This window comes from Opisthorchis viverrini, assembly GCF_000715545.1.
Source record: "Opisthorchis viverrini unplaced genomic scaffold opera_v5_190, whole genome shotgun sequence".
NCBI classification, from domain to species: domain Eukaryota; kingdom Metazoa; phylum Platyhelminthes; class Trematoda; order Opisthorchiida; family Opisthorchiidae; genus Opisthorchis; species Opisthorchis viverrini.
The window spans coordinates 815,967-843,350 of record NW_008751846.1 but is presented as its reverse complement, the minus strand read 5'-3'; the positions used below and the strand labels follow the sequence as shown (position 1 = coordinate 843,350).

The window sequence follows — 27,384 nt, the reverse complement described above, 5'->3', positions numbered from 1 at the left end:
CATTTGCCCGCGCAGTTCAGCGTCCACCGATGTCAATGTGCATATAATCTGTTCATACTTGCATTGTTGTGTACCCGGATTCGTTGGCCCATTCCTACCCGTTGCCCAGGATATTTTGAGCCGGACGGGTAGTAGATATTGTGCTTGTGATTGCAGCGGTCGGCCCACTCGTGGGATCGTAAGTCGTTCAAGCATCTTTTTGAATGGCGCAGACCCGAATGTGGCATATGCTTGTGTATGCTTCGACTGCTTCTGCAATTGCTATCTGCTACTGCTTGCAATTCAGACCCCGCTTTAAATTATCCTCAAGTCTTTGGTCAAACTTTTCAACTTCCTCGTTTCCCTGTGGATGACATCCCCTTATTCTCATGTGCATTATCTCACAGCGGCTGCATAAATTGCCCGCTTCTTCGCTCGATAGGGTGCCCAAACAGTTATGTGGTTGTTTTTGTGGATCGTATCTCGTGCTTCACACGCATTGAAATACTTTGGTCAGCAACTTTGCAAACGTCTCTTCCAGTCAGTGTATACAGATGCAATGCTTCTAGAAGGTGCTGCGCTTGTCCTTGATTATCTTGGTAGTCCAGTTATGTCCCAACCCACTTACTCGTTCGAACATGACAGTCATATCTGAGTTAACTCAGATACCTGAGGATTACTACGCTGTCTGGTACTACGCACCCCTGAACGTATAATTTTCTCTTGATTTCGCGTCCTGGTTTATAGCAAATAAATACGAAAATAAAATAAATCTTTCGGCTGTAACGTCTTATCGGTGCCTAGCAGCCATGCCACCAGAAGGAAGCACGAAGGCCGGGATACATCCGCCCAAGTCTAAGTCTAGACAAGGGAAGTCGAGAGTTAGAGGTCGGGCTCCAGCCACGGACCTTCTGGTCAGTAAATTCACGCTCTAGCCAACGAACCATCTCCTCCCATTCGCGCCCTAGCCAATGAGCCTGTTGATGGCTTATTGTCTCTCCATTGCGATGGCCATATGTGACTCATCTGTTTCAGTGTGAAATCCAGAAAGCCTAATGTCCCACCCCCTGACGTAGTTTCTTCAACCCTTGGCAAGCATTCATTTGAATTTCACCCTTTTTCCACACCGCGTGCAAATGGCTCAGCGTTGCGAAATTTCGGTAACATTCCACGAAACCAAGGAATCTTCCCACGGCTTTTAGTGATAGGACATGTACTAGTCGCTAGAAATTTGTTCTGACCTAAGGGACTCCGTTACACAGATAACATCCGACTGCACTTGACCGGATTTGCTTTCAGTCCTCTTTGCATTTTTTCAGCATGAATCTAAGGTGATTTGGGTGTGAGAGAAAACGGGAATACCATCCATGTATGCCGTACAGAAAAGTGGTGATGACACCAAAAATTTCGCTGATCGTACCCTAGAAAGTGGTCAGTTGTCTTTTCAGTCAGTAGCATCTCTGAGGAACCAGGTAGACGGGTCGGTATTCTGAAAGCGGTTTTTGGGTGTCTTCCTCCATTTAAACCCCCCAGACTCGAAATACACTCATGATATCTTCTTTTTGGGTGACCAGTTTGAAGAACTTCAATGCACGCTGGACAACCGAGCTCACTATAGACCATTGTAAGGTCATAAATCAATCCTTTTTTCGTTACCTATATGTATCACCCAATCTTGGTCGGGAAAAGATGAACCAGGTTACACCTAAAAATTTTGGTCCAACTATTTTACCCAACAGACAAGTGAAAGTTCATTGGATCCACTGCGCGAGACGCTTTTGTGAAAAAGAGCAAAAGTTAGTATATTCGCAAGATCTGGGCGGTCCTCCGGCCCTAATTTTAACCTGTAAGGCTTAACCTCCATGAGCAAAGAGTATTCGGAAGCCAAGTGTTCTTGACCACTGGTGTCTTGACGAATAATTAAAGTTCGTTGCTTAATGAGTGCATCCAAAGATGAGGCCAAAAAGTGCTGTACGCCAGGTTTTTCATGACGACGTGTACAATGGTCTCAACATCTATTGTGCAAGAACGATGCTGTAATCCCCAAAGTCAGCTTGACCCCTATCTCATGCCAGGGATACCGTTGTCGCTTTGGAGGCTAACTGGAAACGCCCTTTACTACGATCATAGATGAAATGGATCGACTTAGCCTTCACGCAATTTACGAACTCCGCCAGTGGTTGTGGTTTGTACAGATCTGGTAGCTGATCGCCACTTGTGAGCAGCCGCTGCCCCACACTTTTCCGAAGCTGACTCTAACTCAAGGTCGCTTAAAGGTGAAAGTCAACTGAGTGAGGACAGTAGCGGGATTCGCGGTGAACCGAACTCTGGCATTTGTGTTGTTCATCCTAGTTGTCTAAACCAATTTCCTCATTCTTCGTTACCATTCTGTTCTGATGCTCTGTTGTCCGACACTGACTTCTGATCCTAGCTTTCAGTATATAATTGCTCAACATCAGGCTAGTGGTTTGGTGGTATGTTTTAGGAGAAATTTCACCGACTCCTGAAAAGCTCAGTCACAGCTACTCTCGTCCTTTTTTTAGGGGCCGCCAGGTTGTTTCTCCCACGTCAATGCTTCCAACCAACGGTTCATAACCTACGTAAGGATGCCAGTTTTCAGATTATTTCGTACAGATGTCTGCCATAAGGTAACATTAAGCACGTAGGTTCTGTTTTGTTTGTGTGACTTGGGAGCTTGATGGAATTTATTCTATCACGTTTGATAGTCTAGTGCTTGAGTGTGAAAACCTCAATGAAGAAGGATACCAGATAAAGGTCGGCTACACCGCAGATGAACCAGTGGAATAAAAGTGCCGTGGCTCAGTTGGCTGCAGTAGAGAGAAAATGAAATATCTTTAGGACCGGACCGTCCTAACAGGTTCATTGGGGAAGAAACCCGGTTGACTCATCTACTGTATACTAGCCTTGGCAGTGCTTTTTCTTATACGGTTGACTTCCAAAAAGTCAGTTTTTCCTTACATCCGAAGATAGTATCCATGTTCTGTGGCGTTTGTGTGACGAGTACGTGTAATTTTGTACCCAATTGAGTTGAAACTTCAGTTAATCAGTCTTTCGAATCAAGGACTCATCTTAGGATAACTAGACTTACAGGGTCATCTACGGATACCACCACTGCCTGGTGTAACAGAAATGTTTGATGACCCAGAAGGGATGAAGAACCAATGGCTTGATGAATAACACAGGCAACTAAGCTCACATCCAAATTATTATTATTGTTTCCTGAACGTTCGTCACAAAAGCTACTTTTCAACAATGTACAGTTGGAGCTAGAGTATAGTGAAACTCGAAACCCTGATAGCCAATAGGCTGTGAGCAGATAGACTTCAAGTAATCATGTTTGTCTTGCCTGCTTGTTAGAGTTAATAGATCTCGGCTTTACATTTGTAGGAGCACTACAGATCCCCCTGCTTTGCAAGTTGATCGTACTGTTTACTCGAATCCCTTAGCTTTATGCATGATCTTCACGCTCTGTCTATTTTGGTGCAACTCATTCGCAATGTCTTTTCAACTCTGTAGGTGGGAGCGCCAGCGAGATATATCCACTGCTCTAGCCAATGGCATCAACGTGGTTGCCGATCGATACAGTTATTCTGGCATCGTCAACACTGCAGCAAAAATTACCCCTTTATCGAATGCAGATTGGGCGTGGTGCCGATCAACGGAATCTGGCCTATTGCCACCAAACTTAATATTCTGTCTGGCAGGTGAAAATCTTTCAGAAATTGCCGCGCGCGAGGGCTTTGGGCAAAAACCTTCAGAAACCACGTCATTCCAATCTCGAGTGCTAGCATATTATGCTCGTCTATGTCAGGAAATGGAGGCCGAACTCAATGAAGAAGGTAATGCAGGTGGTGATACAACTAACGGTACAGGCAGTGCACCCGATGTGCACACCCCTAAGTTGTGGAATTGGATTCAGGCCACTGGACAGACTGTGGACGATATACACACATGCATCATGACCATAATTGACCCTTTGCTGTAGTTGTCTAGACGATTCTTCATCTTAAAACCCGGTTCTGCTTCGCTTCATCCAACCTGTACACTTTTCGTGTTGTTACATTGATAATATTGATTCTGATGAACAGACCTTGAGACCAATAAACAATCTGGGTAAAAAGTGATCTTTTGTACATTCGTGGCACGACCATTGGGTGTTTCTCGAACTTCTTCGTTTGACTCATAAACCGAAATTCCACCCTAGAACAAGTCACCAACGCGCTCCGTTTTACGAATAAGCGAAGCAATTTTGTTCATACTAACCCACTTTCTCAGCCTTAGTATAATTAGTCATCAACGATGCCAGAAGCAAACCAATAAGAATACCACTTTCTAACGGAATACAAATGCGACGAATGTTCGAAAAGTAGTATTTCGAGTGAATCCAACGACCTTAACGAAAGCAACCAAGATGACCTTTTTCCCACCGAACTGCACTAAAAGTAACATACAGGCGATGTATTGAAGTAGAATGTCGTCAGTGGTACTTGGCCAGTATCATTGTGATTCCTAACAAACACAACCCCAGTGCCTGACAAACGAAATCCGTAGGAAGTAACAGTTATTCTTGTTGGACCTTTTCACACCCCGTTTATCGTTTGGGGGCGAGATGATCCAAGTGGTTAGAGCGCGAATTTACTGACCGGAAGGTCCGTGGTTCGAACCCGACCTCTGCCACTCGACGTCCCCTGTCTAGGCCTAGGCGACCTGGCAGTATCCCAGCCCTCGTGCTTCCTCCGGGTGGCATGGCAGCTAGGCACCGGAAGGGTGTTACAGCTGAACGATTATTTTATTATTATTGTTACGATTATTATTATTATTATCGTGTGAAGTCTAGTCACCATATAAGTGCTGGAATTAACGGTAGTCAGTACTATTGGGAGAAGGCTTGATGTCACGTACTTTGTCACTGGGCTGATCGCCCATAGGGTCGTAATTGCTTCTAACTGGACCGCACTGAAAAGTAAACAAGCAATCTGAGGAGCTCAAAATTACACCAGAAAGCTGGGTACACCGCTAACTGTGGTGTGGATATTGATGTCCACTCCCTTGTTCGGCCAAAATGAAGGGCGTTCGATCTTCAACCTTTTCGAAATGGGCACTGACTACGCGTTATGTCAACTTCGTCTCCTATAGTCGCAAATCACACGTGGAAGTTTCCCTTGAGTGCACCATGAGAGCCCCGACACGTACGCAATTGGTTGCTTGTGGCATGTCTGTCAGTGTTCGCGATGGACAGGTTACTGCCTTTTGTTAATATAACTTGAAAGTCAAATACTCTCTTGATAGTTCCGCTGACAGGAGGCTTTCAAACTCCAATCAAAATGAAAAGCCTACGAACGTTTTCAGCATTTTTGCCTCTTGCATTTCTTTGGGTCCACCAAGCTTCTCGGTTTGCGCTGACACTCAATTTCACCTGGCATTGGATGACGCGTCGGATTTATCTGTGATGGCGACCAGCAGTCTTGCCGTTCCTCCAGCCAAGCCTTGGTCCTTTGGGAGATTAAATATTAGGACGAGTTTGGCTGAATCGTACCGAAAAACGGTAGTCCAGCTTCTGAGTAGCACTGCGAACATGTGTTCCCGGTGGCATTTATTATCCGACCATCCGGTAGGCGATCGAGGAGCGGTTCCAAAGAATTCACTTGATTTTTGGGTTTACTGGCTTCTAACTGGCTAAGAGAGGTATGCACATTTTGCGTAGGTCTGAAATGCAGTAGTGAACCATGATCGGAATCCACGCTGGTATTCCAGAGGGAGCGACGGGTAGTGATCGACCCTCGCCACCTATATCTGACGGTAGTTTGGATAGTTCGTTGAGTACCACGTCGTCAAGCGGTTTTAGCTGTTCCGGAAATCGGTACCGCAAAGGAACAGTCTGTGGTTGGCGCACATCTGAAGTAGAGGATTTCAGTTGTCCATGCGTCTCATATCCAAAGCAAGACGACCACTGAAGTGGGTTTCAGCGGCGGTCGGTTTACCTCTTTGAGCGTCCATGTCACCAGCGACGAAAACAATGTTTGAGCTTTTATCCCTCATGAAAGAACACCTAGGGCATCAAAGAAACTGGATTTGGCAGATTCAGTTGAAGCGTGGGCAAATTCAATAAACAGGTTGTGACTGGTCTCATTTTGTCCGGATTCCTTTATGGACATTGCCTGAAGACCTGGCCAGAGGTGATTATCAACGGATGTCTGATCAAGTAGAGACGCTCCACCTCGGTTGCCCATCCCGGCATATCCAGCTACAGCGGCCTTCACATCACCAGAGGTACACAACCGGAACCTGGAAGAGAGTGAGGGAGCAATCATTTCAATCGCATCATTTGTATACTGTATCCTTGTTTCTGACAGGCATCGTACACCAGTGTAGCGGGAATCCGGTGAACGAACAAGAGCCGCTTGTTTTCCTGCTTGCTAAGGTGTGCGAACATTCGAGGCAGCTATGTAGGCCAGCTTCCGGGGTTTTGAAAACAGACTTCAGTGTGTTTAGGATTTTTACTGAGGTTGGACACAGAAGCTGCAGCTGACACGGCAGACAGAGCCGTCAGTCCTCTTGTTGGAATATGCGGAGAGGGTAAGGTAAAAGAGGAAAAAATTGAACGTGTATGAAGAGAAGCGTCAGTAGTAGCATGTTTCCACTTACCCGCCCTGCTGTACGCAGCAAGTAAGGCTACCCTGCTGGTGACACCATGTGACAACTGATGTGGCATTAGAGTGTTGTTAGCTGTATGTGTCGTGGTTGTGTAGGCTAGGATACTATCAAGGCGATCCCACAAGAGGACGATTGGGTCCTCGACCAAAGCATTGGTCTCAGAAGCCAGACTGCAAGGTAGTGGTGCATGGCTGGAAATGCAGGCGTATTGCCCAACATGTTCTCACCATTAACATGGCGAGCTGAGAAACTGTTGATCAGATCTCTAACCGTTGACCACCCTGGTATGAGAGACTCGCACGGACGCCCCCCCCCCAGTATAGCCAAATGGGTCCCAGAGGGGTNAGCCATACCACGTTAAGTTCCACAATCTTCGTGACGGGTGAATAATTCAACCAGAGTTGCCGATTCGACCCCAATGACATGTCATCTAATTCCAAAAGAGACGTTTTTATTGGCAACAGTAGCAAATATCACTTCGAACCCCAGCCGTGTGAAAAATTCCGGTTAACGACACCGTCCTCAAAATTCTCGCACCTACTTACCTTATTGGATCGTCGAATTAGTTCATTACTTCAGCAGTGTACGAAACAGATTAACTTAGGTTCGGTTTGAGGCAGCCCAGAGTTCGCATAGGGATCCACAGATTAAACACTGCAGCAGAAAGGGGTTGTTGTTCAACTTTAGACATGCGGATGTACGGACAAGACAGTAACCAATGGAGGCAGCGGTGGTATGCTGGAATCACACCAGTACCGAAATTTCCTACACAAAATGGTGTTACTTTTCCTCAGTTTTCCGGAATACTCACTTTCTGATATTACGTTTTCGGTAGGTCGATGATGTAACAAAGGTCCACTTCGCGGAGATTCTACCTGTAAGTGGAAGTCAATTTATGCTGAAACGCCGAGAAGCTCAGTGTTTCACTTACAGGACGAAATCTCCACAGCAGCCCAAATCTCCTCACACTACCAACACTGATTTACTTCGTTAAGGAAGGTTGTCCTCCACGTTATTCTATCGTTGACACATGCAGATCTGGATCTCTGCATCATTAAAAGAATTTAGCATCCCTAGGTGTAAGCATCGGATCGCCTAAAAGTAGGCTTGGAGGAAACACTGTATGAGAAGTTTGCTGTTCTGCTCCACAAAGAATCGGTTGAATTCGCAACCCATGTAGACATGCGAACATCTATTTCTGTTGATTCGATAATTTGGTAATTTACCAGTTGTCTGTGGTGTTTTGACGTATGCTATCCTGGAGAACCAATGGTTTGGTTTCTAAAGGCAACTTTTGGCTTTGTCGGTCCTCACACACAGTTGGCAGAACAAATGGACCATTTTCCAGTTAATAGCTATTAAAAGTTTTCATAGTTTGACTACAGTTTAGTTGTTCACACAAGTAGATCTATATACATGGTGCCACTCTTTGCAGAAATAAAAAGATTTATTGGCTCACCACTTATGATTCAACTGACTGCACTCAGAGTGTCTGTTATGAAATACATGTTTCATTCTGTCAGGCATCAATAAGTGTGCGCATGTGTATTCACGTTCATGCCCATTTTGGTCAGCCTCATGGTCAGCTAAACTACACAGACGCTGGGTCGTGTGTCAGCTACTTGTCATTTGTATTGAGGTTATACTCAAATTCCATGGCGTTCTGTGGAAAGGGGCAAAACCAATACACTCAATTGAAAATGTGTTTTTTTTTAAACAAAAGCGCCGACAACAAATGTTCGACGCAGTTTTTTTTTGTTAAGACTCCAACCGCCTAATCAGTAACTGTGTGGATCTTTTACGGTTACTAGCATCTTTGCTTCTGGTTCACACCAGTTTTATAATAAAAAAAACGTATATCAAAGGGCCATATCATTCGCTCTCAGTATGTTTAAAGATTACATCTTCCTCACTGAAATTTTTGAAAAGTGTCTACCGCACAATCTATTCATAGGCTTTCCAACTCCGAACTGAAGGGGTAAGTGAGGTCCTTTATCCTCTCTAGATAAAAATGAATAAAGTAGCCAATCAAGTGGCGATTCGACCCATCAACTACTGTGAGATCGCAGCCCAGCTCAGACTAGTGTATGCACAATGTTCGGTGGTGCCGTTCATACTGCGTAAAACCGCTCAGAATAAAATGACGAGTTAGCGAAATACACTTATTTGCAAGCAAATCTGGTTTTCCGAGAGATTCACTTGGAGCCCAGCTGAATCTCTCGCTTATGATGTCTCCGAGCAACTGAACGCGCTGCGCCAGGCTGCCTAATTTTTCAGTCGCTACGATAATCGAAATATCGCGATACATGTATACTCGTATTGCACTACTCATAAGGTTGCTGGGCTGTCGAAGAATTTTCAGCAACCTTACGAGTAGTGCACTACCACTATAAAACGAGTTTATTGTGTGGGGGTGTATTTACTTGAAGATAATTATGTAACCGGTCAGGGTGAAATAGGGCAGCCAAGATAATCAGCTGCTGTATGATCAATGTGTTGGGCGCTAATATGACACGCATGGGTCCTTAATACGACCTGATTAGCGGAAAAATGAAACATCAGTTCCCGTAAGTTTCGGGGATACGTGTACTATAATTCGTCCATGTTAGCGTAAAGCGCTCATGTATTGTAGGTACGAGTTATCAACTGTTGACATCCACATTGTTCTGACTAGTTTTTACTGACAAGTTGCAGGACTACAGTAGAGGCGTCGAATGTCTTTATAAGCATTCCTCCAACTGGTGCGCATCATGCAACACGTTTTATTGATTTTCGACGTGAGGATCGAATACGCTGGTTCAAAGTCTATTAACCGGAAGTTGGTGTTGCTGGATATTTTCTGCTCGGGAAAATGCATTGGTTTGTTTGCTAGATAGAAAACAATTAACATGCCAAAGAAAAGTTCGAGCAAGAGTAGCTCGCCAAAGAAGGGTTCCCCAAAGAAGGATAAACAGAAGAAAAGTCCATCAAAAAAGAAGTCACCAGATCTTGTTGACATACCAGCTGTTGTTTTGAAAAATGTCAAACGCAAATTAGTGTGGACAGGAGAAGGATGGCCAACATATAAATTTACGGAGTTTCGATGCCCAGTATGCCGCCTAGTCCTGAGCAGCTTCCCACAGTTTGTAGCGCATTTTTGCTGGAGAAAATATTACCAGGCACGCTTCCACCTGGGCGAAACGCAAGCATTCGCATGTCGTACGTGTAGTCAGGTGTTTTATTCTCATGCGGACTACGCTGCCCATGAGTGCAACGACCACAAGTTATGCTATACGAGGAAATATCGAGAAGTGGAAGAGGTTTTACCCATTGACTACCCCGACCATTTTGATTTCTACATTGCTTGGGCTCGGCGTACCGATTGGGAAAGTAAACCGCATGAACCAGACTGGCAGTTTTCAGTTCGTTGCAGTAAATGTAGCAGTAAATTCAAGACCAAAATAGATTACCTTTTGCACTCGTGTTTTCAGTTTGCATTATTGCCCCTTCCCGCTATCAGGCGCTTAAAAACGTGCATTGACTGTCACTATGTGTTTCTTAACGAACAACAGTACAACCTCCATCTGCCTTACTGCAGAGAGGATCGAGCATTCTGCGTCGATTTCTCTGTCACACTGACAGAATTAGCCTGTCAACAATTTGTGCTAGGTCGACACTGCTATGAATTTGATTATCACCTTCATCATGGCGCTGCCTTGGGGCAGCGGGAACCTGGTGAACCGCCTGGTGGGCCTCCAAGATCACCGCCTCCCCTACCCGCTGGACCACAAATTTCGGTAAATTGTTTTGAATGTGGCTTTGTGCAGCCTAACCTGGTGGAATATTTGTACCACCCGTGCGTTGCCGGCAGACTCATCAAACCATCAAATCTTGAGCTAATACTATTTTGCACAGAGTGCCATTGCCTATTTATCTGCATGGAGGACTGTGTGGAACACTGCAAGTCCTGTTCGTCACTAATTTTCACATTTGTTCGTCTGAATACTCCCGAACTGATCCGTCTAGCACTGAAACGCTGGACGCTGGAAGTGCTTTCCAATCCTTACCTTCCAGCCCGCCAGGTTAAATTTATGTGTGGCTGTTGTAAGGAGATATTCCGGTGGTTTGACATCTTCCTCGCTCATCCTTGTCCACGACGTGAGCGATACGAAAGAATTTTCTTACAACCCATGGCACTTCTGGAAACTTACACTTGCCATGCTTGTCATTTGGTGGTATTCTCCATCTCTGAGGCTGTCAGCCATTCAGCCAGCTGCAAATTGGGTCATTTACCAAAAATGATTCAGGTGCATTACACCATGGATGAAGTAGTTATTGCTCTCACACCATGGATGCGTGGACCACAACTGCTGGAGTTTGATATCAATGTTGGTCTGGGGGACTGGGAACAAGAGATGGCCTATCGTTCGGAAGAAAACAGAATCGCAAAAGGAATTCTCAGAGTTGGATGCCTCGGGAAGCACAAAGGCTCACAAAGCACATCTGTGAAAATTGCCAAATGGATGGAGGAGAGAATGAACAGACAGCAGCCTGTAGAAAACCAAGATGTTGGCCCAGAAGACAAATGTTGGCCTGTCTATCAGAAAAATCGTTTCATCAAAGCTCTCAGTGGTATTCAAATCAACCCTTACGCCTTACCTGAATCAAGACCAGCACGTGTTCACTGGCGCCAGAGAATCTGCTAAATATCTTTGAATAAGCCACCGAGCTGCACTGCTCCGCACTGCTGGTGATACACACCAACCAGTCCAAATGCTTTGACTAGGATCCTGATATGAAAGCACCTGTTAAGTTGCATTTCTGAAAGCAAAAGCGTCTATTCCACTTTGCTTTGTTCTGTTTTCCTTTCGATTTCTTCATATCTGGGCTGGCTCAATCAAATGACTGGGTGAAAATTATCGAAGAATGAAATAGCCTCACTACTTAGTTGTAAACGAATAGTCCAGACTGACATTATGTAAGGTGGCGTACAAAGACAGCGTATTCGCCAGTCCACGTCTTCCTGTGAATTCAAACAAAATCTATGGGCAGCTGGATCTCAGCAGAGTATGGTCGATCACAAAAACGTTGCGAAGACCAATAACAGCGGCAGACAGTCTTCGCTTGTTGACTCATTATACAGTGATACTAATCACGTGGGAATTTAAAATCCCCAGTTGACAAGTTCATCATCATCATCATCATCATCATCATCACATCATCATCATCATCATTAACAGATGTAAGAACCGCGTACTTGTCGTACAGGGGTTATATCTGCCACAATTTCGTCAATGGATGATTTGAGGGGGTGAAGTAGGTAGCTGTGCATTGGAGGTGGGAGCTGATAAACTGGTAAGTACAGGTCTGTCAGTGGAGTTTTAATTGGGGAGTTGGGGAAAGGAGCTATGCATTGAAGGCAATAGCTTGGACGCAAGAGTACCATTAAGGCCACGATTGTGTCATGTCTGACAATGTCTCTAATCATTGATATGGCCCGTCTCGGGGTCCCCATCCAGGAAGACGGCAATGACCAGCGCAGCTGAGTTTGCCACTAATGGCTTTTACTCTTCGCTGTCAAGTAACTATTTGACTTTCCCTGGCTCGTTTCCAACCGTCCATTCGAGGATGTCGGTCAGCTGGCTTCTGAAGTAAGATGCATCGACATCACTTACTCTAGGTGCCAGTATCTAATGGGTACGGATTGCATAGTTTTGTCCGGCTCGCATGGAAAAATAGGTTGTTGATGCTTTTTGTAGGAAGTCCACATTCAGTGTACCTAGGATCCCAACGAAATAATTGGAATGGGCAGATGGACAGAGTTACAAAACAGTAGGCTTTGAACTGTTTAACTACTTTGGAAGCTTATTTCCAATGTCCAGGATTACAGCGCCCTAAAACCTAGAACCAAAATTCTTGGTATAACTCACGAGGCTTCAACACTGGAAGTTTAACGATTCCACCCAAGAACAAATGGGTTATGAGACGATGATTGATTTGATGCTTGGCCTTTCTAAGGAGTAGCTTCCTAATCCGTCCGCAGTAACCCAGCCCTCCCAATAGCAATTCAGTAGGACTAAACGAGCACATGCGGCGAGCTCTACTTTACCAAACAAACAACAAAATAATAAGTCGTTCAGCTGCAATGCTCTTTTGACGCCCAGCTGCCATGCCACCAGAGGGAAGTACGAGGGTTGGACTACTGCCAGGTTTCCCAAACCTAAGCAAGGGAAGTCGAGATGCAGATGTTGGATTCGAACCACGGAAATTCCGGTCAGTAAATTCGCGCTCCCACCACTGAGCTATCTCGCTCCACTTTGCTACACAGAAACGGTTCGAGTCACATGGTACAAATGTTGGTCAGTAGCAAAGACCGTCGACCAGTTTTACGCTAATTACAACCTGGTCACCGGTTATACTACTGATTTTTTGTAGTGCAAAATTTTCTGATGATGATCCCTGAGACAGAGGTGAATAGAACATTCCGAGGAAAGGTAAGAAGTGCACTTCAACTTTTCATGTTTCGTGGGACACTTGTTATTCTTGCGCGTGTGCTGTCGACGGATTTTCAGCAACCTTATGAGTAGTACATTACAAAGGTATACATGTATCGCGATATTTCAAATATCGTAGCGACTGAAACATGAGGCGACCTGGTGCAGCACATTCAGTTGCCTGAGAACATCGTAAACGAGAGATTCAGCTGGGTTCTAGGTGAGTCTCTCTCGAAAAAAAAACCAAATTAGTTTGCAAATTAGTGTATATTCGCTAATTTCGTGCAATTTGGTTACAAGTCAAACATAAGGTTGACGAAAACCCGGGAACTGCGCTTACCTGATGAGCCTCAAAAAGGGCGAAACCGGTCGTGGGCTGTCGACGAATTTTCAGCAACCTTATGGGTAGTACATTACCTTTCAACGCAATTTGACAGCCTGTTGTTTCAGCTCTCAATAAGCTTGGTCGCAGCGTTTGAAAGGCAAATTTGCTTAGAATAGCAGTGATCGAACGCGCTGGTGTGGAATACACCCATCGGATTGTTCAATTTTTGGTATAATTCTTTCCGAGACGAGATTTGCGGTACTGAAAACTGAGTTGTTGGATAGGCGAGTTCTTATTTCGAACACCTAGTTTTCTAGATGAATCACAAAACGGATGAAACCGGAGTTGTCCAGGAGTTCCCATTCACTTTATGGCTTGAGTCCTGAATGTCATTCTAAGTCAAACTTGAGGGAATTTGTGCTGCGCATGCAATTTAAGAATCTAATGAACGGGCAGTTCAACTGCGAACCAGCTGAGTCTCGCACCAGTTGTAAATGAGTGGTTATCAGCATATGCGTCCAATTTGGTTTTCGCGCATGAATTAGGGTTGATGGAAATTTAAGCCAAATGTGATGAGCCGTAAAACGGACGAGACTGGTACTGTGCTGGCAGTGAGTTTTCGTACACCTTGTAACTAAGGCTGCATTGCCGAGAGCAGCCGACATTTTCAAAACCATCACGCCATGAGCAAATGCCCATGCTTTTCAAATCTTGATGGAGACGATCTAACAAATGAAGCTGCCAGTAAACTCATTTGGGAGACTGGAGGCCACCAATACTAATGCACCCAGGTCAGACTCACAGTCTTTAATACAGCCAGTTATTATACAGAGTGTGAGTATGATGACGTTCATAAACTGATAGCTGTAGCGCTATGAAAGACTCAGTACATTGGAAGCTTCAGTGTTAGAAGAAGTCCAAAGGAAACAGGCTAAATAGAGGGAAACAATCATGCATCTTTCGGGCTCTGCAGAATCCGTCAGTGGGAACCACGAAAGGTTCTTTTACTGACTTTAATTTCTTCGACAAGGAAATGCTACACAAACGCGGAATAGGATGAGCCCAAGTTAAACGCAAATGAAAACGTGAGTTGACAGCGTTGCCGATATCATCAGTGATATCGGTAGGAATATCTCATAACTGAAAGTTCGTACTAAACTGTCATGCACCTATGAGGGAGAGATGATCCGGTAAGAAGTGAAAAAGAGACCAGTGGAGGCACAATACAAACTCTGAGTGACTGCTGAAAACAGACACTATTTTACCATCTGACATCTATGTGTGTTCACCTACCGTTGTCAGTGATGAACCTACAAATGCAACTTTCGACGTGCATCCGGGTTGGGATTAGTCACACTCTTACATGCGTATTTATTCTTCCTGGTTCAATATGTAGATAAAAAAAGGCCTAATACAACACCAGTTTGTGAAATTCTCCCCGTGGATCTGCCTAAGTAACAGGACTCCAGCAAGGCAAATTTGCACTCAGAATGGCGCAACAGTAGGGTGAAACGACTCAGCAACTACAAAGTTTGTTGAACAAGTATAGGGATTCCCACATGGGCGCAACACCGGAGAATGTCCGGCGTACTCAGCTATTTTCGTCTGACTTGTTTTGCCACAGAAATTATCCGAATTTCAATAACGGCTGGTCTAAATGCACTGTAGTAGCCAATAAATCGAGCAAAGGGATGGTGACATTTCCAGAGAGTAGTCTGGACTTCACATGGCGTCTGTTTGATGAGAACATCGGTATTTGACAAGAGACACCTAATGTATTGGAGAAGTCCTATTGAATGGATGATACAAAATGGGAAAAGAATTATTAAACCCTCCTATGACATTTCGTTCCGGTGTAACAGTGTATGCTACTGATGAGGCTTCCGAGTAATATGTTTTCTCATAACTCAGTCCATTGGAAAGTGGGATTTATTACGGAATTTGTGAAATTGCTTTGTAGCATTCGTTTGCATTTGAGTGATAGTCAATGAATATTCAGGAAAGTCCAGAAAGACGCGTTCAAGAAGGAGACGGATATTCAGTCTTTATAAACAAAATGCATACGATAGTTTTGCTTTCCTATCCAATAGTCTGTAACTGTTCAGTTTGTGTTTTCTAAAAACTAACTCCGCAGCGAAGGCCTTCTTCCTTTCACCGGTATTGAAACATATGATCCAATATCGGTGAATCAAATCAGAATCTACTTAGGCTAGTCTAAGTCTTGTTCGTTGCACCAAAGCGAAGCATTTGACTAATAGGATGAAATTGATAATGTCAGCACCGCTTAGGCAAACTTTATTTCTTTTTAAGTTGCTCTGGGCAACGTTCCAAAACGGGTACCGACCGGTCCATAAAATCTTGATTGGTCATCCCGTGGCTGGTACCTTTACTCAACTAGGAGCTTGAGCCCCATACACATGGTCTCAGAGGCATTAGCCAGTGCCATTTTCCACAGCAATAAGCGCTTAGAAATAATTTCGACACTGATAATTTCAGAACTGGGAAGCTGAGCGTCTTGTCCGTCCCAATGACGTATTGGCTTACGCGGTAGAGAATTTCAGTACCTTTCACCTAAGCTATTCAGGTCCATTGCCTCCTTTGGATATCAGGTGAAAGCTGGTTAGCCTATGAGATGGTGGGGTATATAGGGATTAAAAAAAGGCCACGGAAGTTTGACATGGGGTGCTTGTTGTGCCCTCTGAATAGCGGACTTCCTTCAGATGGTTAGTACCGTACATGGTTGTGTAGCCATGTTTTCCTCACATTATCTCAGTCCAGTAAAGTGAGACGAATCTAATGCATCATTGTTCTTGAGTCAAGTAGATCGAAATAGGTATGCTGACAGTCATCATTCGCCACCCAGCGACCGATCAGTGGGAACATTTGGTCTTGTCTTCTTTCAGTTCCCACCGGTATAACAACACTCCTCTAGCAGTTGACCAAACCACTCGACTTTTGACCACGATGACCACGGAAATGCGCCACGTTTGAGACATGATAACGATGTCGCCTAGCCTCATTCCTTCTGATTTGGTATATTATTATGGCGAATGCTCATCAGCTTGATGGCCTAAATCTATCATGGATCTAACACGCAAGCAACTGGATATTTGTTGAAAAACCGCACAGAAGGCAGGAAATTTCGACATTCTATCACGATGCGATCTTTCACATTGATGGCGTTGGGAACTTTTGTTTCACTGATTTTCAATCATGATAGCTGCAACCGTTTTTTTTTTCATCTGTTTACTTCACTTCACTTTTTTCCTAGTGGAGCAAAAATCTGATCCCGAGTAATAAACTGTACGTAATACATCACACTCAAGCTTCAGATGATAAGTATTGAATCGAGTGAAATGACATTGGCTACCTATCAATGAACCATTAGTTCAGGTCGCCAACAGGATGACTTGAGCTAGTCAGCTCGGGGGGTGTTGTAGTTGTGTGTTCAGCACACGATGCATGTGTGGGGGAAGGTGAGTTGGACCATGGTAAGTACAACACATGAACAAAGCTTTTTTGCCGACAAAGGATCGGGTCGCGATGTCTTATGGCGATAGCTTCAGCCACTGCAATTGTGCGCTGCTGTGCTGATCTGGTTAGCCGGCGCCTTGTAAACAACGCGGAAACTTTGGCTGGGTATCACGTTGTGTGCAGTGTCAGCTAAATGTTGTACTACGGAGCTGGTTATCGTCCTCCTGGTTCCAGAAGCTAGCCAGGGTGGATTGTGTTCCTTCATTCTTTGGCTGAGTTGCCTAGTCGTGCGTCCGATGTATTCCGCTGCACAGCAGCAAGAGAATGAGTAAACTAACATATTTTGGGCGTGGACCGGCACTCTATCCTTGAGATTAAAGGGGCACAAACGATTGCTGGTGAACCAGGTTCGGAGTTTTGCGGCCGGGAAAACTTTGTTCAGACTGGTGGAAAGTCTTCTGTTCAGTAGATCGGCCGGTATATCTCCCTTAAACGGGAGGTTAATGTAAACTGGTTTCCTTCCAGCTGTGGCTGTGATGGTGTTTGCTTCTTCCCTGTTCAAATGTTTTGTAATAAATTTGTCGGGGAATCCATTGTCTCTCAGGACGTTGGTGAGAGTTTGGAGTTCTTGTTCCAGTGCATCCTCAGAGCATATTTTCTTCGCTCTGTTAGTTAGGCTGCGGATCAGGTTCCGTTTCTGCTTTAGTGGCACGAAGCTGCTAAAGTTGATGTATTGACCTGACCAAGTAGGTTTCCGGTACACCGATCGTTTCAGTGTACCATCGTGACGTCGTTCAAGGCCAACATCTAGGAAGTGGAAAAAGTTGTCGGTTTCTCCTTCCGAGGTGAATTGAATGGCAGTGTGGGCCTTATTGAACTCTTGTTGGAGTGATTCCAATTCGTCTTTGTTGTTAACAACGGCGAAGACGTCGTCAACATATCGGCAGTAGTGCTGCATATTCTCAATGTTAGTCTTTAAGGGACCATTTTCAAGTTTACTCATGAAGAGAATTCGTTCTCTAGATGGAGCCAGTCTATGTTGAAAAAACAAGAACAACTGTACAGCTGTTTCATCCTTGCTGGGAACAATTAGCAACCTGGGAAGCTTCATTGAGTCTTGAAGCTGTGATCACCGGCTAGCAGTTTGAACACCTGACTGCTCGGCCACGAGGGACTGATCAGTAGTGTGCTAAGATCGCACTTGATTAGCTTTATTTACAGTAGAAAATCTCCATTAAATCTCAGTTCCCACACCACCGTAGATAGTGAATTACATGTGGTCTCATCTCGAAAGGAGCAGTTGGTGTCCACCCGTAGATGATTAATCCTAAGATCCACGTATGAATGGTCAAATAAGGTCCAAATTTTTATTTACCGAAGACATCAGAAATATCACCCAATCGACAGTGGGCCATTGAACTCTGTCCTTGAAGTCAATGTTGGTTTGAACTATTTACAGTCCAGTAACTTTGAATCTCCTGGTATTTGCTCCAGATTTACCCCTAAACCGTCACTCCCTACTGTGCACTTCCAAAAGTCTGTTCCATGAGTCCTACTCAACACAGTCCGGAACAGCTCTGATTGAACACTCAAGGCTCTTAGTGCTATGTCTTGTTGTCACATGATAACGACGCTGTAGATGGGCGCATGAATGTGTATGCCGTAGGGTAGGGGGATGAAGTGCCCCGTTGTTACCACCGGCTTTAGGGCTGAAAACAGATCACCATGTGCAAATTGGGTCAGCATAAAAGTTCTCCCCATAGCTGTCCCGCATAAAAGGTAAAGGCCACACTGTAACCAATGTCCCTATTCATATAAACGGTTGCCATGTGCAGTTGATGGATGAATGGTGTGGAAGGCAAGATTAACGTATTTTTACCCTGGAAACGCAGTCAGTTCCACACTAAATGAAATTTGTGACTGCTCTGCAGTTCAGAAAGCCTACAGGGAACGGTCAGTGCACAGAAAATTGCTGCTCATAGGCGAAGTAAATATTACTGGCACGTGACCCTTTGCATGCCTCTTTCCACCAGAAAGGCAGCAAACACCGGATTGGGCTCCTTTGTTTCGAGGAGTTCTCATCTATTTCAGCAAAACGCAATACCAAACCAAATACGATCACGACACAGTAATTGGGGGCAAAATCGTTGCGCATGTGTTCACTAGACCAGACGATCTGTTGGGTAAGTGAGCGTTCTCCATGAAAAGAAATAGCCGTCAACTTAGATTTTACGGAAGGATCAAATAAATTCCGTTATATCTTTGGTTTATGGTAGATTCAACTGCTTTCCCCCTTTGAACACGAACTGCTTTGTGGATCAGTCTATTTCACAAACTGCATAGACGTTGAGTTCAAGTGGGACACACGAAAACTGCGCCCACCAGATGAAACCCAACAGAGGTCAAACCGGTCGTTGTATCTAGAAGAACTTGATTAAGCGACAAATGTACGTTATTCCGGTTTTCGCTTCCATCAACCAGTTTTTGTAGTGTGCAGTACCCGACCGCCCCTAATGATCGAAAAGCACGCCCATTGGACGGATGTGTCCCATGCGAGCTACGGCCCTGATTGGTCAGAATATCAGTTGTAATAATCCTTCTGTCTCCATAATAGGCTGCCTGAAGCTACCGGGTCTTTTGATATAAAGTGGTGGGCGGAGCAGAAAGCCAAGGACCGACACAGAGTTGCACAACCGTTGAGCAAATCACAACACAACGTAAAAGAATACTTTCCAGTGGATTACAATATCCGCCCAATAACCTATTCTGTGACGATTCCAGCTGCCAATTGCAACCTGTCGGTCTGCACAATGAAGCACAGTAAAAACTGTTACTCACAAATAAATAAGGATATTGGCGAATATACACTCACTAACAAACTAATTTGATTTTTCGAGAGACTCACCTGGAACCCAGCTGAACCTCTCGTTTCTGATGTTTTCCAAAAAAAATTAGTTTGCAAATGAGTATATTCGCTAATTTCGTGCTATTTGGTTTCAAGTAGGACATAAAATTGAGGGAAACTCGGGGACTGCGCCTACCTGATGATCCCCAAGAAGGGCGAAACCGGTCATGGGCTGTCGATGAATTTTCAGCAACCTTACGAGTAATGCATTACAAATAAATAAAGATATCTCCCCAGTCCGACTCAATTTGCTTACGTTCTTGTTTCATACCGGAAGGGGAGTACTCTGCCAACTTCGTCAATCGTTATAGTTCTGTCCGCTGAGAAACGGGAAACTGAAGACCGAACCAACACGGATTGGGGCAATTGGTCAAACTGCTTGTTGACGCTGACTTGGCCTTATAGAGCAGTGTAACAAATCTTTGGTGCAGAAGGGCAACTGGCGAACGAAATGGGTCATATCTGTTGACACATCGTTGACAACTGGTATGTCGTGCCCCATGGTCGTTAACCAGCAAATTAACAGTTGTCGATCCGTGTGAATTTACTAACCAGGGCTTTCATACTTCATTCCCAGGTCCTACGTTGTCCGTCTTTCAGCAGTTTCCAATGAGAACAGAATTTGGACAAAAGAAACACTGAGAGGTACATCATCCTCTGTTACGCTAAGTACAGGGCTCAAGCGGCGTAACCCATCGATTGTGAGTAGCTCGTAAATCCCGAGGGAGCTGTCTTCAAAAGACGTTTCTTCACTTTACCGATCCCACCGTTCCCAGAAGGCTAAGGAGTTCGTCGGATTACAATGGTCAGATGGAGAAAATTTGTGTATATCTGTCCAGAGGCCGAATCTCTGATCCATAAAGCAGTGCAGGTCGTACAACCGCAACAGACACCAAATCGGCACGTAGTTCTGGAAAGTCGGCAAAACCTGTTCTGTCTTTTTTGATTTCCCATTTATTCACTCTATCGGCATTTACACAATTCCACCGGTAAATGTATCTATAAACACACTTCGAGCAGCTGATCTGTAGGTGTGTAGCTTTATTTGATCCCAGTCATCCTCGCAGTATTACTTTCCAATTTGGAGGTGTGAAACATACCGCTTATGTAAACTAATTTGTACTCCTGCCGGATCTGATACAAGTTAAATATTGTCCGGAAACTCAACATAATTGAGCAAACGATCCGACTTTTGATGTGTAAGAAGTAGATGTAGGAGTTTCAAGCAATATTCGATAACAAAGGTGAAGACAAACAGCAAGAAGACGGTCACATCCTAAACTGTTGAACGTGGTGAGCTCCAGTAGATGGCCCGTACCATCCCACAGCAATGGATGTGGTGTCCTCGTAAGGGGACAGGAGTTGATCAAGGTGCCCTTAACTGCCAGACACCACCATAGTTTCTGACGGTCGGCTGGGTAGAACGCCGTTTTCAGGTCAGGGAATACGATAGTTGTTGACCATCGAAAGAATGATACTGCTAGAACTGAATACATGATCAGTGCACAACCCCTCGCTGCGTTCTATCACGCTCCATAAAAACGTACTGTCACCTCAATTGGTGGTGAAACGTTTGCAATCAAATTGCCCAGCTCAGCGAATAAACCAACGACCATACATGATCAGTGCATTATAGGCCAAGTCAAAAGGCAGTTTGCTTATCACGAATTCATCTGTTCCGGTAATTAGTCAATTCGTACAGGATAGGATCGGAGGGTACCTTGAATGCTAAAGTTAAAGTTGCAACCAAGAAGACCAAATCCAGTTTGAGACGTTTTCCCATCAAAGCGACTGACGTCAAGGAGCACGCGGTGCACAGATGACTGCACGAAAAGCCCGGATAACTCCGGAGAGTTTTTAAACGATAGAAATTCTGTCAGGCTTATAGACAGTCCCTTTAAAAAGCAACCGCTGTAATTTGTCATTTTGTGAACTCTGCAGTCGAATAAAGTTCTTTGTGTAAATAATGAATTAAGGTCTCCGAAATATGATAATTTCACCATGATACATCCCTACGAAGACACAACCACTCATGGGAATACGCAGCGTGGACTCTCATCCAGGTTTCCATTGAATTTTCTGTCTGTGTATAAATCCTGCCAACCGCCATCGAGTGGTCATGATCTTGTTCAACTACATCGATGTGGCATTCAAAGAACGGCCATCAACCCAATGGTTCGTGAATGGAAAACAGTGCGTCAAGAGCCGGATGGCAATTTTGAACCACACAACTGCAGCGCCTCATAGTTCTTAAAAACTGGAATAGACTACGTTAACAAACTCAAGTCTATTTGACGAATGGTGGACTTATGCAAAGTAGCAGACGATAGTGAAAAGCTGAAATTCCTGCTTCTCATTACCGGCCCTCTGGCTCCAAAATTTTGGTGTAGATGATTAGTCCATAGTTGGCTATCATAAAAAGATTTATCCAGTACCTACTGGTTTTAATGAACGATGTCGCTTAGGCTAGCGCATACGCAATCATCCACGACAGTAACGAGTCAGGACTAGGGAGTCGCCCATAACTACCCCACAAGTGACTTGAGACTCACTGAAAAGAGCCTAAGATTCTGGGGGAAGTGGCCGAGAACAAGTTGGTGTACTTTCGAACAGCACTAAATTTATCTGCCCCACTCAACGCACAGTACAAACCTTATCCAGTAAAGAATTGATAACATGTCCGTCTCTGCGATCGGTTGCGTGCTATGTCCTGCCATACTTCCAGTTACCAGAGCATTGACCCCAGTACGGTTAGCTCGACCATGGCAGCTTTACTTTCATGTTACCAAGTTCTAGCCTGCTCCATTAAAACTTTTTGCCAGCATGGATTTGGATTAGAAAAGAAAGCTTTCTTCATTATATTGTGGTTATATGTGCATATTATACATCACCATAACCTTAACCTGACAGGCTTTTTTCCGATAGGGTGATTTTGACTCACGGCTGAACTGTCGCCTGTGCACCATTTTCAGCTCGGATTAGCTGACTACCCTTGCGCTAGAATGGCCCCCGATAACCATGTGTTTGAACACACAATACAAGTAATTGAACCTAAAACTCATGGTATACTTCAGACAATAGTGCATCGGATTCTACCAAGGACACTGCCTGGATGATTGTAAAGTTTGTGGTGTTGAACGTCGGTCGTGTGGCCTTTAAAATGCTTCAACCTAAGGTGAAAGTCACCTGTTGAGCTGCAAATAGTTTCAACATGATTTCTGGATTACCGTGTAAACCATTGTACATCTTTGTCACTGGTCGAACTTAAGCTTCACCATTGCTTGTACCAAGTTAATGTTTAACATGAATAAAGATTCTGACAACGCTACTTTAAAAACTAGATCAGCCACGCGGAAAACCATAAATGATGTTAACAACGATAATCAGAATGCCAAGTGACTCAAGTAGTTTGCTTTTAAAAAAAGAAACTTAAACTTGCATCAAGAATTAATCATATCCTATGCGAGCTGCACTACAGTCGAAAAGTACTGAGTATTAGCGTAGGAACCGGGTAAATTGGGATTATAAAGGACGTTTGACGTAGGTATTGAGCAGTGGCAACGGACAGAAGCCAACGTGTTCTATCGGTGGACAGATTAATGAGTAGTATAAAACAAGCAGATGAGCAACAGTGCAAATCAGTGAGAGCAGTAAGGCAACTGGGCTTCCTGAACGCAATAACGGGTAAATAGAGTGTAAATGGCCAGCAAACAAGGGCACGGGCAGTAAGCATTATGTTTGGAAGCTGATTTCGAAACATAAAGTAGACAGAAATTACCCGGAGTAACGAGAATCGGATGAGTTCAGCACAAGCTAAATGCACGTGCAGTCTTCAACCAGCAGCATGGTAGAGCGGCGAACAGAAGAGATCAAATGGCGCGTTTCGGTCTGTTCAAAACAAGACCAGTACACTCTATCGGGAAGAAATTAATATGAACGTATTACTAGAGGATTGCCACCATAGACACCCTGATGAGGTGGGTAACCAGTTGAGCTGTCATCTGAGCCTCCGGGCTTCACCCACTTCGTACCCAACAGGATACGGAGTGGGTACGGAACCCCATTGTTTCGATAGTGATTCCTCAGGACCGACGTTGACGCCACTACAGAATCCTTGAAGAGAGTACAGTTCCACAGAACTGAGGCAAATGAGCCTTTTTAACAACAGTGGCTTCTCTTCTGGGGTCAATCGACATCTCCCGCTTGTCATTCCCATCTATTATGACTCTTCGGACCAAAGTACAGTATAGGTGACCCTTCTCTCTAAAGTACAGCTAAACCTCTGGTGGGACTGAATCCACAGGTTCATGCTTTTTGGTCCTAATGAAGAAGCAGTGATATGCTAACTTAACCAGGATTTTGACTGTCATCGAGAATAAGCAGAATGAGTTGAAAACCAGAGTACAACGCACAGGCCATTAAATGTAACAGTTGAACTCGAAATATAAGGCGCGAAATAGTGCGAAATTTATGGAGCTGTCAAGGAAGTAAATGGTTGTCCTCAGAAGACAAAAAAACATTTCACTCGGGTCATTCTGAACCTTGTGTATAGGCAACTGCTTTGTGCGAATGTGAATGTCAAAAAATTCAGCTTTCGTGACTTTTACTGATATAAAACAGCACCTCTGAGATAAAATCCGTTATCCATAAACGACTACCTTCCGACCTTTGGTGTTATAGATCGAAGTTACCCTAAAAAATGGTTGAAATAAGACTATATAAATGATCCAGAGAAACTCAGGGGTACGTGGCATAACTAAATACAGAAAAGGGGCATATCTACAAGGAAAGCAATCAATTGACCAAATTCATCCTGAATCACCAAAAACATGTCGGTCAGCTAACTTCCTGGGTGAAGACCAAGTGTTCACGTTGATGAAAACTGAGGGCAAAATATTCAGAGTACTTTCCACCCTACCGGTGAGGAGATGCCGCTAGCATGGAGATTATGCAGGGGTCCGAATTAAGTGATGACAGTCCGGTTCCTGGGGGGACGTAGTTTTCTGAAGCAGAAACAACCACATCGCCTTCGTCCTCCCCTAGCATTCGCCGTCTTTGTTCACGCATATCGCTCTCGTTGGCAAAGAGAAACTGGATCTCCTCTAAAATTTCATCATACACTTCGTCATCAACCAATCTTAGATCATTAACCGGAAGACTGCTATTTGATTCTAGTGTTGTGGTATTTCTCATAAAACCACTATTTCTGGCGGATCTTCTAGTCCATAGAAGACGGCGTCGCTCAAATTCGCTCAGGTCACCCCTGCCATCACTCCTTGTGTTTCCTGTCGTGAACGGATCCACATCGGGTGCTGCACCAACGATTGGGAGTGTATTGACTCTAGCCAGCCCAGTGTATGTTCTTTGAACACGTGAGCTTTCGGGGTGTTGTGAACTAACCGCGGGGGCAGTGGTTTGGACACTCGGGCTGCCACAATCGCTTGAAGAAGTTTGAGTTTTTGTGGCTATACTTGGCGCAGAACACTCAGAATTTGTGATGTTCCACTTGTGGGGACTCTGTTCGACTGCATGACAAAAAGTAAGGTTTTCCAAGGGGTTACTTTCATTAGGATTTCTAATATTGTCTTCTGAGGTAGCGATGCTTGCAGGTGGTCTATTATTGTGGTTATTCCGCTGGCATTGTACCTCAAACAAGAGATCGTCTGCATCTAAGATTACAGGCAGCGTTCTAGTATTTGGTACTACTGAAGCGTTATTAGGACGGTCACACGTTTCTTCTTTTGGTTGGATAACCTCAGAAGCGTTCGAAGCACAGGCTGGTAAAAGGCGTCCATCACCTATGGAATTGGTCGGGCTTGTATCCCACGTGAGACATGTGAACTCTGTTGTTTGTGCTTTTTCTTCCGAAGGTGGTTTGGGAGACCTTAAGTCAATGTTTTTGAGTTTGTCGGAGTGCAACTGGATCGTTCGGTGTCGGTTACGCGGAATAACTTTAGGAAGTCCCGGAATCGCGTTTGTCAACGATGGCGCTGATTGAAGCCCTTCTAATTCCAGTTTATTGCCGGCAGGCGACTGATCTCCTGCAGACAGCTGATCCTGTGCAGTTTGATCAGTCTTGAATTCATAGGAATTTTCGCCTTCATCTGTTGTCAGTGCTTCATCGAACTCGGTGACCTGTGTTTCTTCATTAGAGAACAGTTGGAACGTGGAAGTAATAAGTGTTTGGCAATTTGAATGGGATTCGTGTGTGAAAACACTGTCACCTCTTTTTAACACCGAAGAATAAGTAGTTCGATCTAGACAAGTTGGAACCGTACTCGACAATCCAGGGTAATAAGATTTAGCTGCCTTATCTTCTTCAGGAGGGACCAGATAGTTGTCCTTATTGAGCAGTGTATCCGAATTTATATTTGGGCCAAATTCTTGGTGAATCGGCTCCACTGCGTCCAAATCCTCTATTAAAATAAGCGGGTTATGTCTAGCGAAATGATATACGTTATCTGCATTGATCAGATTACACTTTTCTGATTCTGATAAGGGTGGTAGGTCTGAAAGTGTGTCTGCAATATCAAGGGATTTCACGTTGTAATCTGTAGATAATTCGGATTTTTCGCCAGGTGCCATAATCATGCGTTCCAACATTTGCTTTCGGGTAACGTCATTCTTGGAAACATTGAAGCAAACTTGCTTCTTTAGCGATTCAATAGCATTTGTTAGGGATTTCGAGGCCGAGACGATTTCGTTGGCGGCTATAAATATGGGATCCAACCGATCTCCAAACAAAAAAACATCGTTATTCAATTTTTCCGGACAACTCACGGTACTCGCAGAATTAACCGGAATCCCGGTACAACTTGAGATTTGTTCGTCACCTTTGGAGGATGAAGGATCGCGAGAAAACCTGAAGTTGCAATGACGGCTTTCTCCGACCGGATGAATGATCTGTATGCCTTGAACATTGTTCGTTACCCTTCCAAACTTGTTGGAATCCGTATTTTTAAATGGGGGACATGGCCGCTCCGATGACTGATGGATGCGTGGATTCGGTGGATGCTCTGGTTCGCTTCTATTTTGCAAACACAGCGCACTATCACCCTTTGCCATCGTCATTCTTGACGTGTTTCCCGACAAATCGTTCCGGTCTTTATGTATGAAGATGAAATCATGCCTTCCACTTTCCGGTGGACTCAAATCCGGCTGCACGCAAAAACAGCTCGTAAACTTTCGCAACACGGTTCCGTGACTCCGTTTTCTCCTCGGAGACGTCAATGGATGGCCAGAATTATTCGACATATGTCCTGGTGAGCATCTGTTGCGATCTCCCAGCTCTTTATACGGAACGGTGGTAAAGATTCAAGATGACTTTTGTTCAGTGGCCACTTATCTGAAGAATAAATCAACGGAGGTTGAATTTACTGACTAGCATCTTCAGGCTAGTCCATTAGGCTGAGGCTAGCGATTTTAAAACAGTTCACCTTAAAAAATCGATATCCCAGTCAATCTGGATCATCCTTGTGGACGCGGATCAGCAGGCCGGTTAGGTCACAAAAACTAACACAAACAAAAGCCTGCACCAACGACCTTGAATTCCA

The 27,384-nt window shown here is 44.4% G+C and overlaps 3 protein-coding genes across 3 annotated transcripts in view; 2 read left to right on the top strand and 1 right to left on the bottom strand.

The window, feature by feature from the left end:
* The window catches only part of T265_07866 (hypothetical protein), a gene marked incomplete at both ends in the record, with an annotated part of 14,399 nt that extends 10,286 nt beyond the window's left edge, over window positions 1–4,113 (top strand). The window contains one exon of the mRNA XM_009173506.1: window positions 3,517–4,113. Within this exon, the coding sequence (XP_009171770.1) occupies window positions 3,517–3,985 (469 nt within the window). The remainder of the gene's footprint in view (window positions 1–3,516) is intronic.
* Window positions 4,114–9,542: 5,429 nt separating this feature from the next.
* T265_07865 (hypothetical protein) lies at window positions 9,543–11,339 on the top strand (the record flags this gene model as incomplete). The annotated part of the gene is made up of 1 exon (XM_009173505.1): window positions 9,543–11,339. The coding sequence occupies one exon, from the start codon at window positions 9,543–9,545 to the stop codon at window positions 11,337–11,339; it is 1,797 nt and encodes a 598-aa protein (XP_009171769.1).
* Window positions 11,340–24,745: 13,406 nt separating this feature from the next.
* Window positions 24,746–27,118, bottom strand: T265_07864 (hypothetical protein; the record flags this gene model as incomplete). The annotated part of the gene is made up of 1 exon (XM_009173504.1): window positions 24,746–27,118. One exon carries the CDS (start codon window positions 27,083–27,085, stop codon window positions 24,746–24,748), a length of 2,340 nt encoding a protein of 779 aa, XP_009171768.1.
* Between the last annotated feature and the right edge of the window lie 266 nt (window positions 27,119–27,384).